Source organism: Rhodnius prolixus, unplaced genomic scaffold, assembly GCF_049639745.1.
Source record: "Rhodnius prolixus isolate KJV_2025 unplaced genomic scaffold, Rpr scaffold_4, whole genome shotgun sequence".
NCBI lineage: Eukaryota > Metazoa > Arthropoda > Insecta > Hemiptera > Reduviidae > Rhodnius > Rhodnius prolixus.
In genome coordinates, this window is record NW_027411614.1 from 14,121,115 (window position 1) to 14,135,207 (window position 14,093).

The 14,093-nt window shown below is 35.1% G+C and overlaps 1 protein-coding gene across 1 annotated transcript in view; it reads left to right on the forward strand.

Annotated features, from left to right (window-relative positions):
* The window catches only part of LOC141455542 (uncharacterized), a 287,527-nt gene that overhangs the window by 12,968 nt on the left and 260,466 nt on the right, over positions 1 to 14,093 (forward strand). Inside the window, exon 3 of the mRNA XM_074130658.1 lies at positions 1,737 to 1,864. Coding sequence (XP_073986759.1) covers positions 1,737 to 1,864 — 128 coding nt within the window. The remainder of the gene's footprint in view (positions 1 to 1,736; positions 1,865 to 14,093) is intronic.

Consider the following 14,093-nt stretch of genomic DNA (forward strand, 5'->3'; position numbering starts at 1 on the left):
ATGAAGAGAAGTGGAATGGAGTTTGGAAGCTGATTGGATCATTTCACCGACTACATCTGCCAAATGGCCAATCACCGTCCTAGAAAAAGCTATATTATTTTCTCTTATCTAGAACTTACTTCGTTTACGATTAGTTCCATTATTTTTATTGATATAGATACACTTATATTCAATAAACTGATTTGATACACTTTGTTTAAAATGACCGTTTATTATTCTGTGCAAGATATTTATTAAAAAAAGTCGTCTGATTTTAGAGTATATAGTTTTAGTTTATACAGATTTTATCGATCTTAAAATGATTTCGTCTGAACCTAATCAAGCATCTTTCTATTTATGCCAGTTGTTTATAATTGATTTTCTTTCTAAGGAAAAATTTGATTTATTCCAAATAAGAGAAAACAAGTATTGATAACGGTGGAATTTTTCCAAGAAGGGTCTTTGCCCCAGAAGGAATGGAAATACGTTGCTCCAAATAGGAAACTTTCGGATTTGTTTAGCAGTGTTGTTAGCTAGGATTGCCAGCAGGGAAGTCAAGTTCCCTGAAGAAGTTGCTACTCTGCTAGGGATCATTTACATATTGGAAGGGGCTGCTTATTTTTTTCAAAAGGGTTTTTCCTTTCTTATTATTTTATTTTTTTGTTGTATTTTCTTTGTTTTATTATGATTCCATTCAATTTTACTTCACTTAAAAGAGCTTTTTCCTTTTGTCTTTTTTATCCTTTAGATAAAAAAAAAGTTAAAAATTAATATATAGATATGAATATCCTACCTCTCGTTCCTTCAATCCTACGCAGATACCCTACAGCCATACCTAAAGAAATGAAGAGTTAAAATCAATGAAAGCAAATGTAATTACATTACATTCTCCCTAAGGCGAACTATTCTTCCACCCGTTTACTTAAACCTCACTCTTCTTCTCACAATAGATTGTGATAAGTACCTAGGTCTCTTCATAGGCAAACGCCTAACCTGGAGTCCTCGTACTAGACTTAAACGGAAAGAACTAAACATATGATTCAAATTACTTTATGGACATCTAGACAAACGATTAAAACTTTTATTAATCCATACAATTTACACAATGATACTCAAACCTGATTGGACATACAGAATGGAAATTTGGGGCTCAGCCAAAGCTTCCAATATCTACAAAATCCATTCTTTTCAATCAAAAATACTCCGTAGAATGCTAATGTTCCTTTGTTTCTCATTCTATTTTGCACCGAAAATTCCTGGTTTCCTGTATTTCTGAAACTGCAAGATCCCGCTACGCCTAGTTCTATGCCTCCAGTTACCTCCACATCGTAACCCTCTAGTTTATCCAACTTACTGCATAACAAGAAAATCTCCAGCACGAATGAAGCGCCATTGGCCACGTGATCTACTAAATTATGTTAGTGCCAGTGCTTGATAATGTAAAGAATGCTCTTCACCATTATGTAAATTCTCTCCTCATGTTACTCATGTACCACGGACGGTGCCCTCTCTCCTCTCTTTACAGATTACACTGAATAACCGGACGGTGAGCTGTAAGTCCTAGTAAAAGAAATATAAAGACCAGAAACTGATTTCGAATAAGCTTTCTACGCGAGAAAATACAGTACGTTAAGCACTTTGGGAATCTCTTCTCATTGATACGGATAATACATTAATTGATAGAGTTCTATAGTAATTAATGATGTTTTTCTGTAGTGAACTGATCTATACTAACTGACGATTTTTTATGTTGACAGGTGCATCAGGACTGCAAAGATTTGATAAACAACCTTCATATTCCGAAGTGAATCCAGGAGATGATATCAAATTAGATTGTAAAATATTGAACAAAAGGGGCACATGTTCGTGGCAAAAGGATAATAAGGTATGTACTCTTTACAATCATTAAGTAAAGTATTTGACTAAAATTAAGTAAGGTATTTGACTAACATTATAGTATTTGACACAAAACACTTTAGAGAAACTGGTTATGTTGTTCATAAAAGATCCGGAAATCGTGATAAAGTATTCTTTAGGATTGAAACATGATAAATTTCTTTGATTTTGGTGTTCTACCCCATTCAAAGGTGTAGTAGCTACCTACAAATAAAATTAATGTATACACAATTGTTCTTAATTTAGAAAGATTTAAATTTAGTGAATGTTTTAAAGAGGCTAAAACAGAATAAAATAAATACTAAATCCCTGTACCATACATCTACAAACCAACATAGAAAATACTTATTTTTAACACTAAATTACAAACTAGTATTTAGAGCACATAATGCTACTAAATAAAAATAAAGGACAAATACTTGAATGGAAACTAATGTTAAATTAGAAACCACACCATAACTAGCCAAGCTAGAGATCTCTCCGTAATTACTAACGATGCGTATAGAACAATGGTGACAAAATAATAATATAATTGTAATAACAAATTCTGGGTTGTACAATAATTTGACAAAATTACTTGTACGTATCAACGATATTACTTAAATACTTGATTCTATTACTACAGAATCAAGCTTCAGTCGGCTAAAGAGATTATGCTTGAAAGCTGTTGGTGAAAGAAGATTGCGATGATAGAATACATGAGTTATAGAATCATTGATGGGAGAATTTTTAGATACACGAAGGGAATGAATAGATCATTATGGTTTCATTGGAGACCATAGCTAAAAGATCAAAGAATTCATTACGATAAGCGAGGACTGTGACGCATCGCACGCGGTGGAGGGGGAAGCGCCGCCATTTTGATATAATTTTGCTGCGTATCGAGATTTGCAATTAGCATAACTTTTGACTCGGAAAAGCTACGATGTTCGTTTAAGTTTTAATCGTCAGCTGTTGTTACAATATATCGATTTTATATAAAACATTAGTGTATAATAGTGACAGTGAATAAAATAAAGGTGTTAGAATAAAAAAATATTATCAAAAATATATAATGTCGGCCTATACGCGTCGAAAAGCCAAAACCAAATACAGAGGTCGTATACGGTTGGAAAGGGCTTCTCAAGAACAATCGAATGGTAAAAGTCGCAAAGCCGGTGGAGTCACCATGTATCGCAACATCAATAGCTTCACTGATTGTCATAGAGTTAACATTGACATTTCGGAAATTTATTTGGAAATGAAAGACGCAAAAGCTGGTGATGTCTGTCTAGAAAACGTAAAGGCCAATGGCATCTTCAAATTCGTACTCGGGTGTGTGTATATCGATCCGGGCACAGCGTTAGCAGAAATTACTCTTTATGTTACGATCGTTGTTAAAATATTCCGAAATCATCTCTAAAATTATACCCGATTACGAGCCTGATCTTACTACACCAAATATGATAGTTGGAGACTTTAATGTTGTTGTCTCACAAAACCGCTCATTGCCCGACTTCATGCTCAGCGAGTTCAATTGAATTTTCTCCAACAACGTTAGGTAATATGTACCTATATTGATTTAACGACCTGAAGATTCTCCAAGAAGAATTAACTAGAATAAACATTAGTATTAATCCGGAAAAAACAAAGGTCATGAAGATAGGCAAAAAATCCGGGAAACCAATGAGGGTCATCAGATTAAATGGAAAGGTGATTGAGAGAGTGGAGACCTTCAAATATCTAGGCGCACACCTGCAAGAGAATGGCTTTTTTGATCGGGAAATAACCGAAAGAGTCAGCGCGGCAAGCAGGATGTTCGAGGCGACCAAGAGAGGCTTCCTGAATCACAGAGAGGTGACTAAGGCTACAAAAATGGCTGTTTATAAATCAACATTCCTTCCTATCCTAACATACTCGAGCGAGTCCTGGACCTTAACCTCTAAAAATAAATCATAAATTCAAGCCACCGAAATGAGGTTCTTGAGGAAAGTGGAAGGTAAAACGAGAAGAGATAGGATCCGCAACACAACGATCAGGGCAAAGCTCGAAATCAGACCAGCTGTAGAAAAGATAGAAGAAAACAGGTTAAGATGGCTGGGACACCTGCTACGCATGGATCCTAGCCGAGTAGCAAAGATTGCATACGGCACACAGGTGGGAGGGAAAAGAGAGAGAGGTAGACCCAGATGGAAATGGGAGGAAGGTGTTAGAGAGGCCTGTCAGAGGAGAGGAATAGATTGGCAGAAGAGAAAGGAGCTGGCGGAGGACAGACAGTGTTGGACCGCACTCTACAAAAAAGCTCCCAACACTGCTTAGGCGGTAAACTGGGGGAATGATTATGATGATGATTGATTTAACGTTTACCAGAAATCTCGATGTATCTTGTATGCCATTTGTGTCGTACTTTTCGTATCACAGACCTATAATTAATAAAGTTATTTTGTAACACAGTAATTATTTGTTTCCTTGATTTCATCCTAAATACTAAATAAAAATATTTTATATAAAAAATATAACCCGTTACGTAAACGTATTCACGTACAACACACGGCCGTGTCCATGACACAGCCGCAGTTTTTTTTTAGTCTAAAAATAGTAACTTGAAAAATGTTGTATGTTATCTGGGACTTAAAAAAAGTACAATTTTAAACAACATTTTAAGCTCACAGTTTGAGATTCTAAGAACTACCATTTGAGGTTTTAAAGTAGTAATATTTTACTTTCTTGATATTTACTCATTCAGTTCAACTCACAAGATATATAAAGTTATTTACAGCCACATTGTTGACAAAAAGTGTCAAGAGTGATGTTTAAAGATGGCAAGGAAAGTAATTTCTCAACAACGTTAGAATTTAGTTTGATCTTGTGGTTTCAGAAAGTTTGTTTCAAGAAGGATTGCATTTAACTCCTTGCGGTGTAAGTTTCAGCCAAGAAAGTGAAACCGTACTCTGTAGAAGATAGAACTAGCTCTTTCATTCTTTGTAATCTCTTCAAATTATCCTTCCTTACTCTAATTTTACAACATTTTTGAAAATAAGTTTTCAAATAAATGTAGTAAATGTTTATTATTTCATTTTGTCGAAATCGGTGCACTTACAAAAAGGTCATGAACATAGTGCATGTCTCTTCCTAATGCAGCCAAATCTCCGCAACTTGTGAGTTAACGAAAACTAAAATCTTCTGCTCCTTTCAAATACTGAGAGCAATGAGAATCTCCCTCATTTTTCCGTCGAAGTTTGAAGCCATTCGGGCATCAGATTGTTGCTGTTGATGCCCCAATATTTACCCCTTACAGCAAAAATAGTTAGATTAGGAGAGAAAGCATTAATAGAATAGCTCTGTTTTGATGTATTGAATTCATTTTTTATAACTTTTTTCACCTCCCAAGTGGGCTGATAAAAAATATGACGAAGAATATATTATGTAATGTAAGTGAACGATGTGCCAGTACTTGTGTTTGTTTATATGAGAGACGCCTTTCTTAATTAGTACAGCTTGAAGTAGGTAGCCGAGGCAAGCCGGTACATAGTATACTCTGGATCTAATGCCCTTCTTGTCCTCACGCAGCCCGTCACCCTGAATAGGAATGAGTCTGCAGCAGGCCCTTCATTACCTACTACAGCCAGATGTCGCTTCACTCATCTCCTTTCTCATTCCGCTCTCTAGCATGCCCTACTTGATCTCAACATGCCACCCTCTTCCTTCTTCATTCAGCACTCTTCTTCCTTTTTATTAAAATCTGCTTCTAGCGCTCCTGCCAGGATTTAAGGGAGTGCAGTATACAGACTCATCTTAATCTCGACTTAATTTCTCCAAGACAAATTTCATCTTTCTTACCTACACTTTGTGTTTAATAATTTCAAACTTATTTTTATTTTAAATATTCTATCAGCTTCAATAACTGTTCCCAAATTATGATTTCTAATGTAACAATTAAAAAATTACGTTAGCAATAATGAGATATGGGAGCGTAGAATACTTAAGCGTAATTATTAATAAAATGGAAGCTTTACAAATTACATCAATTAAAATATAAATAACTATACATTTTATTGGATTTGAATTGTTATAGCTGCTAGCACTTAGATAATAATAATAATTATTATTATTATTTTTACATAGCCTACCCCGTAGGGGGAAGTCGATTAGTCCCTTCTTCAGGGTACTTGGCGTCCCTACGGGTATTCCAGCCTAAAACATGAACATGAGTAACATATACTGTTACACCCCCAATACATTTACACGGTTCACATAGGGCATAGTCATCTGTACAAGGAGGAGGTTATTAGCTCGGAACCGTTGTGCAGATTGTGTCAGGATGAGGAGGAAACGGCGTTGCAATCGAGTGATTGTGCTTTGAAACCTTTGGATCTTTCAGACCAAAGGAGATAGAAGCGTAAAAGAACTAGTAGGGAAAGTCCTCCTCCTGGGGAGGTTTCGTCTACTGGATCCAAAGGGGATAGCACAATAAGCCTCTTTTGGCTGCAGCGCCGTGAGACATAGGACCCACCCCGATAATCTAATCTAATCTTACATTACCTAAGTGCCAGCGGCTGGATTCGAACCCGGAATCCAGTGTACTAATCTCTCCCCTCTTAATTATTATTAATATATCGCTCAATTACTTTTAATTTTATTTTATTTTTTTATTTATTTCTTTCTTTAAGGCGCGTCAATATCTTAGATTATTGGCGCCCGGAGCTTTTTTTCAGTACACGCCGGCCTCCAGAAAGTATTCTCTTGTTACAGACAACACTGTCCATCACTGGACAGGGAGCTGTAAGAAGCTCCTAGGAAGAGATAATCTAAGAGCCAGCAGCTGGTTTCGAACCCGGGATCTCCGCGTGGGAATCCAATACGCTAACTGCATAGCTAATCCCTATTAATAATAATAATGAACTCAATATTTACCTTAACGCTCCCGGTCAAAGGGTTATTTTGCTTTTATTCGTATATTTCAGATCTTCTATCAGGATCATCTAACTATAATACATACATATATAACCTAATATGAGCTACAAATAAATTAAGCCAAGTGATAGCCGAAAGTAAAGGGAGAAAGGGATTGAAGTTCCTTTTCACTACAATAAGTAACTGATCATGAAATATGCGTACGATACAAATTATTTTTCACGCCAAAGGGTATTTTTATAAATGTGCTTAATACATAATAATCTATATTATACGAAATTCATGCTAGTAAACTCACAGATATACACGCATAAATAGGTACAACGTATTCCATTATTTAACTACTAATGACCTTAAAGCACGAAATATAGTTTACCTTGTAATTGCCTCGGACAAGAATTATACCTTTTCTATTTCAATTTACACAAAATCGGGCGTTTTATCAAATAAGCAAATGTTAGCTATTTACATTTAAAAGTTAGATACATATAATAATGATTCCAGAAATTAGTGTTTTCTTTTAACGAAAATATTATCACATATATTTATTGTTACATTACATCTTTGTTGTCTTCTCACTTTCCTTAGTATATGTACAGGTGTCGTTCTACGAGGTCTGTAAATTAAGTAATGAGACTGATTTTTTTTAATTTTTTTTATTCAAAAAGAATTACAATTCTATATTGTCACCTTCAAAATAACTTCCTTCTGAAGCTACACAGCGCTGGAGACGTTTCTCCCACTCTTCATAGCAGTGCTCGAACTCTGATACTGGAATAGCCTTCAGCTGGTCGATTACAGCCGTTTGAATGTTTTCGACTGTCTCAAAATGAGTCCCCTTGAGGTGATTTTTCAACTTCGGGAAGAGAAAAAAGTCACCAGGACTCAAGTCAGGCGAATAAGGAGGCTGAGGAGCCACAGGAATGTTTTTACTGGCAAAAAATCGTTTATTGAAATTACTGTGTGACAAAGAGAATTATCTTGATGCAACACCCACTTTTTCTTGATGTTTGGTCTCACATGAATGACCCTTTTTCGAAGTTTTTTCAAGAACCTCTCGGTAAAAGTGTTCTTGTTCATTTTAAGAAGTGATGAAAGTTCGCAGAATCTGAATCCTCATTCTTTTGAACAGAGACAAAAAAAAAATCATTACAAAGTTTTGGCAAAAATTGAAAAGGAAAAAGTTCACCGAAAGTGTGATTTCAATAACGGAATTTTTCAGTTTTTCATATTTTTCTCAAAAAATAGTTTCAAAGATTTCTTCATTAAACTTTATGCGCTATGTGTCTATAACTTTTACTTACTTTTATTATTAAGAAAAGCTGGTTTTCTGGGGGTTTTCTTGAGAGCAACCATTTTAAACTTCCCCTTTAAATAAATTTCTGTACTGTCACCATTACGTACACAAAGTAGAAAGGAAAATCCCGAATTAGCTTCCTCTTCGTCCAGATATCTTCTTTTTCTTTTTCTGTTACCAGCTTTTATGGCTAAAGCTCAAAAAAATATTAAGCTTAGCTTTCTTTTGGTGGTAAAAAAGGATAAAATACAAGAAAAAATCCCGAATTCACTTCCAGTTCATCCAGATTTCTAATTTTTCCCTACTTTTGTAGTCAAAACTAAAATAAACATAAAGAGTAGCCTTCTTTGGAAAATAAAAGATAATAAACAAGGGAAAAATACCGAATAGTCTTCATTTTCGTCTAAATTTCTGCTTTTTCTGTCTCTATCACCAGCTTTTATGGCTATAGCTCAAATAAACTCTAAGTGTAGCCTTCTTTTGGAAAATGAAAGGTAAAATACAAGAACAAAATACCGAATAGTCTTCATTTTCGTCCAGATTTCTACTTTTTCTGCCTCTTAAACCTATTTAGATTTATGTCCGGGGCTAAAATAAAATTATGTAAAAAAAGGCCCTCAAAGGATTTTTGCGTCAAAAAAATATATTCTGCGATTAAAAATAATAACATTAACAATGATTGCTTTTGAATTGAATTTTTCGTCATAAGTCAGCATAGAATAAATGAAGGGCGAAAACCTGGAAAACAGAGCAAGAAATGAGAGTAGCTTTGCTTTTCACGCGGCCAAATATTCCAGAAATTTGTGAAAATCATCAAATGTTTCACATGAATTTTTTTCTTCAGCTCATAACAAGTTTGTTTTTTTAAATGAAACTTAAAATATAAGGATTACTTCCATAAAATGGATAGATTCATATATCTGCAGTGCAGCAATGAAACGTGATTTATTTTCTACCTTATTCTCTACATGATACTTTACATTTTTACTAGAAAAGTATCAAGCTAAATGTGTTCTGCAATTCTAAAATATAGAAAACCTGTGGTTTATGGGGCACACATTTGGAGTATTCACAACAGATCTTAAATATTTATTAACCCTCAATTTGTGAGAGGTATGTGTTTGTGCATTTATTTTGTGAGTATAATATTTTAATGTAATATTTATTTCTAACAACAGTATGTAATATTATTTAGATAAAGTTAAATAATTTAGGAAACTCAGTTTGGAGTAAAGTAGAATCAAGTTGTGCGTGGTATGCAAATAAAGCAGAATAGATGTGTATATATATATATATAAATATTCTGTGGCAGTGTTTACGTAGTCAGGTGTTTGCTTACACTTATGTGAGCTTCTAACCTTCCCTTATTTCTTTAAACCATATGCACGCAAACTCAAGATCCCTTAAGTACATAAAGGGTACTTCTACCGTTAACATTTACAAAACCTTTGTTTATTGTTGAGCATATATTTATGTATGTATATCTTATATTAGTTATTTATAGCAGTTTTTTTTTTTTTCATAATAATTGTTTAAAATTAAATTTCATATTTTATTGTTAATTATAACAGCTCATTACATTTAGCTCAATAATCCTTGATTTTATGCTTTAAAATAACTTGCAATTCTAAAATCATTATCCCATTTTTTTTTTTTAATTTCACCTGGATTTTAATTTTTTATTATTATTATTAATAATTTAAGGCGTTACAACATCTGAGGTTATTGGTGTCCGGAGCTTTTTTGAGCGCACTGCCGGCCTCCGTACAGGGTTTTCTCGTAACAGACAATAATATCCATCACCAGTCAGTGACCTATATTATTATTACATTTAATACGATTCTCCATCATTTTGAGGTATTTTGCCTGAATAATGCACATAGACAGATACTCACCAATTACAAAAACCTCTTTTTCGGATTCAGAGGACCTCAAAGCAAAACTCAGAATCGTAATTTCGTACGATTGCAATACTCGGTAAGAAATATTTAAAAAAAATAATAAAAAATAGTAGTGAGCGAATTGAACTAGTGGTGAACTTTTTAGTTAATAAACCTTGTTGAGTAGGTAAATAACAAAAAGTGTGTCTGTCTGTAGCAAAGATAGACCACCAAGTTGCTGGTAGCGGTAGGGTAGTACTTGTAAAGGATGACTAGTGGATGAACTGGAGACGAGGTGGCTAACTTCAATCAATTACTGGATTGTTTGGGAGATAAGGCAGTGTTAGCGAAGTGTTAGTGGATCATCCAATGGAATACCATCCAATTATGTTGAGAGAATAGAATTGAATGGTGAAGAAGAGAAGATAGAAGTGGAGGCGGCAGAGTACTGGGACAGTTAGATAGAAGGGAGAGTATGATCCTGGACGAAAGACACCCACAGACAATGAAGTAGCTGAGAAGTCGTGGAGTTAGCGGCCTTTTGCCTCAGTTTCCCTCCTTTGTTCTTAAACTCTCGCTTGGTCTATCCCCCTCTTTCCTCTATTTTAGCAAACAACAACCAACCAAATTGAACTTCACTATTGCCAGGAATTTAGAACTAGATTTCTACCGCTTAACAATTAGAGTCTATTCATTTTCATGGTTAAGGCACCACAAAATTTAACTAATTTTTACTTTATCGTCTAGTTGTGAAAATAAATTGGGTCAAATTTATGGAACTGAAATTTCTCAGGAGGTTTTTGAATTACTGTAAAGCTGAAAAACTTAATTTTAGCTAATCATTTCCGCTTGCTTTGTTTGCATGGAGGAGAGTAAAAGATAAAATCTCTCCAAAGACTGATTAACATTAAATCATCGACGTTTTGTGATTCGAATTGAATGGTTGTATTCAAGCGTTGTGTTATACTTGTAACATTAGTGCCCAACTTAAAACAAATTATGTGAAAATGAGGAGCTTTTGCGAAGTAAATGGAGTTGACAAAACATTTTAGAAGGCTTACAGTGCGCATAGCGGGGGAAATAGCGCAACATTTCTGGAAGAAAGAATAATGCCAGTTTCAGTCATTATTTTTTTTATTTTTTCCCAGCCTGAGACCTAGGGACTCAGTTATCTTCAGGGCTGTGAAACATATTTTACAGTAGAATGATAATGTTAAAATTTATTTAAATAGTTAATTAAGGTAAACCAACATCTCATTATACACCTATTTCATTTATCTGTTATCGTCACTTGCTAATCTTATGGTTACACCTGTATTTGCAATTTGAGGCTTTTTTGCTCTCTAAAAAGATATTTTGACCTCAATCTGAGGTATAAAATGTTGAAAAGACTACTCGACAGACGATCAAAACTGACCCTGACGAACAAACGATCACTATATACAGCTCTACTTGCCCCAACATGGACGTACGGAATACAACTTTACGGAAGTGCCAAAAAATCGAACATCAACCGACTTCAGACCTTACAATCAAAAATTCTAAGAATGATAGTTAACGCTCCCTTCTACGTCTCCTATGATACTATACACTCTGATCTCAATATTCCTCTCGTTTCTGAAATAGCCCAAACTCGATACACAAAACTCCATTCAAATCTACACAGTCATTACAAACCTCTGATCCACAACATGTCTACAATAACACTTCCTTCTAATCCTCAACGCAGACTAAAGCGGCGGTGGCCACGCGATCATCTCATCATTTAACGCCGACCTCCTAGGATGGTTGCTGTGTAAGCTTGCCAATCTGGCGAACTAACGGCTTCCATCACTGGATGGTCGTCGTTCACTCCAATCACGCCCTTGGCGCACATGCATGTGCACGTATATGTATGGATATGCATATGCGTGCATGTGTATTTGCGCCATCCCTTTTCACTCATCTCTTTTGCCTATTGTACTGCATACAGTTGCAAAATAAATAAACAAATAAAAAAAAAGAAAAAAGAAAAAAAAAGATATTTCTGATAAAAAGAGCTAGTCTTGGTGCACCCTATAGTTTGGAAAACGCGGCTCTATAGCGAGGAATCAGCAGTAAGCCAATTGGGAGAAAGTACATTTGCTAATCTCTTTAATGAGAGGTTTTCCAATTAATATTTTATTTTTTAACCCATTAAATTTTAACTATCTCATTTACTTATCCCAGCTGTGTATATATTTTGTACTTTTGGTAGCCAGTGACCACGGAACTAAAACACTCATTACTGTTTGTTTGTATTGGGGCTGGCCTTGATGCGGCAGGTTTATTTACTTACCGCTGCAAAATGTTGGAAAGTTTTTAAGCTAAACGCTTGGAACTCTATTCACTCTGGTTTTTACCACGTTCGCTTGTACATATTCACCACTTCGAACAGATACAGGCACACAAAAGTGCTGTTCTAACAGGAACCGATTTTGGGCGAATCGCACACACAAACACATCTATGTGGAGAATACTTTTACATTTATTGGTCGGCCATTTATGTTTGCTCAGCTTTCACAAACTGATATGGCCAGTGAAAAGTGTAAATGAAAGAACAGTAGGGAAAGTTAAAAATAATTTTATTTATGCTCATAAAATTCTTAATAGACTAATGCTAGTATTAAATAATAAAAGAATTGTTGAAGCCACGCTATGAATACTTAGATTAGACTAGGGCGGCCTCAAGGCCTACGCCACTGCGATCCCTTTGGATCTATTGTGGCTCCCCTCACTCTAAAGCTTACCCTTCAGACCTGTCCGCTTAATCAGACTCTTAATTCTGAAGAGCGACTCCAGGGTAAAGCTCACCGGCCTTGGTGTTTCCTCCCTGAGAAGTAACCCCTGCTAAGAACACTTAGTCAACAATAAACAACATTCAACTACACATTAATCAGATTGAAAAAACTAAATAATTTTAATTTTTCATTCAACATACTTCAGTTATAAAAAAAAGTATCTTTTTTTCTAAACCATGGTCTTGTGTGGTTCTCAATCTCTGTGTCTACTAACATTGGTTATAAAATCAAAAGTACTTCGTTTCAAAATCTGAATTTGTTTTAAAATCAGAAGAAATACCCGAGTTAGGATTGGATGGTTCAAGTCTTGCCAGTTGACATTTGGTATTCATGACCTTAAGTAAGAATCTCTGATTGGTAGTACTCTTCAGAATGTTCAGGTAAACGTATACATCGCAAAGTTCTTGCATCTTGACGGCGGAGAGAAAAGATTTACCCAGTATTTGTTCGTTTAGGAAATAAGGACAAGGGCCAAATCCTTAAAAAAAAAACGGCAATGGCGTTGATAGCCTTTGAACTTCTGCTACATTCAGTTTCATAATCAATATATTTATATTTTCTAAGCAATGGATCTACAGATAGATGAACGTTACTTGAATATACATACAATTCGTATTCAATTAGAGTATTCTTATAGGAGTGAAGTAATCGTATATCATAAGAGCCTGTCTCTGGAAGGTAATTCTTGCATGCCTCCTCAGGTTAGTTACTTTCTTTGATTCATTTCAACTCTACATATCCTCCTTAAAAATCTCTTTTCTGAATATTCAGACATGGGTTTGATCATTTTAATTAATTTTATCCCAATATGGTTTTATTCTGTTAGAAAAAATGATAAGTATAGATCGGTTAAGTTTTCTAGTTCACTTCTTTTAGAAATAAAGCTGGTCTTGAAACATAAAAATTTATGTTTAATAATTGATTCACATTTCTGTTGGGCCTACAGCTTTTTTGAAGGTTCTATTTGAGTACCGGCTCGAATAAGTGGTTTTAATTTGCTGTACTTTTTCGTTTTTTTTTTGTTTTTTTTAATTTGTTTATTTATTTTGCAACTGTATCTAGTACAATAGGCAAAAGTGATGAGAGATAAGGGATGGCGCAAATACACATGCACGCATCTATATGTGTGTACATACATACATGCGCACATTTTGGTGAAGGGCGTGAGTGGAGTGAACGACGACCATCCAGTGATGGAAGCCGTTAGTTCGCCAGATTGGCAAGCTTACGCAGCAACCATCTTAGGAGGTCGGCGTTATATGTAGAGATGATCGCATGGCCACCGCCGCTTAAGTCTGCGAAGTGGATTTGAAAAAAGTGTAGTAGACA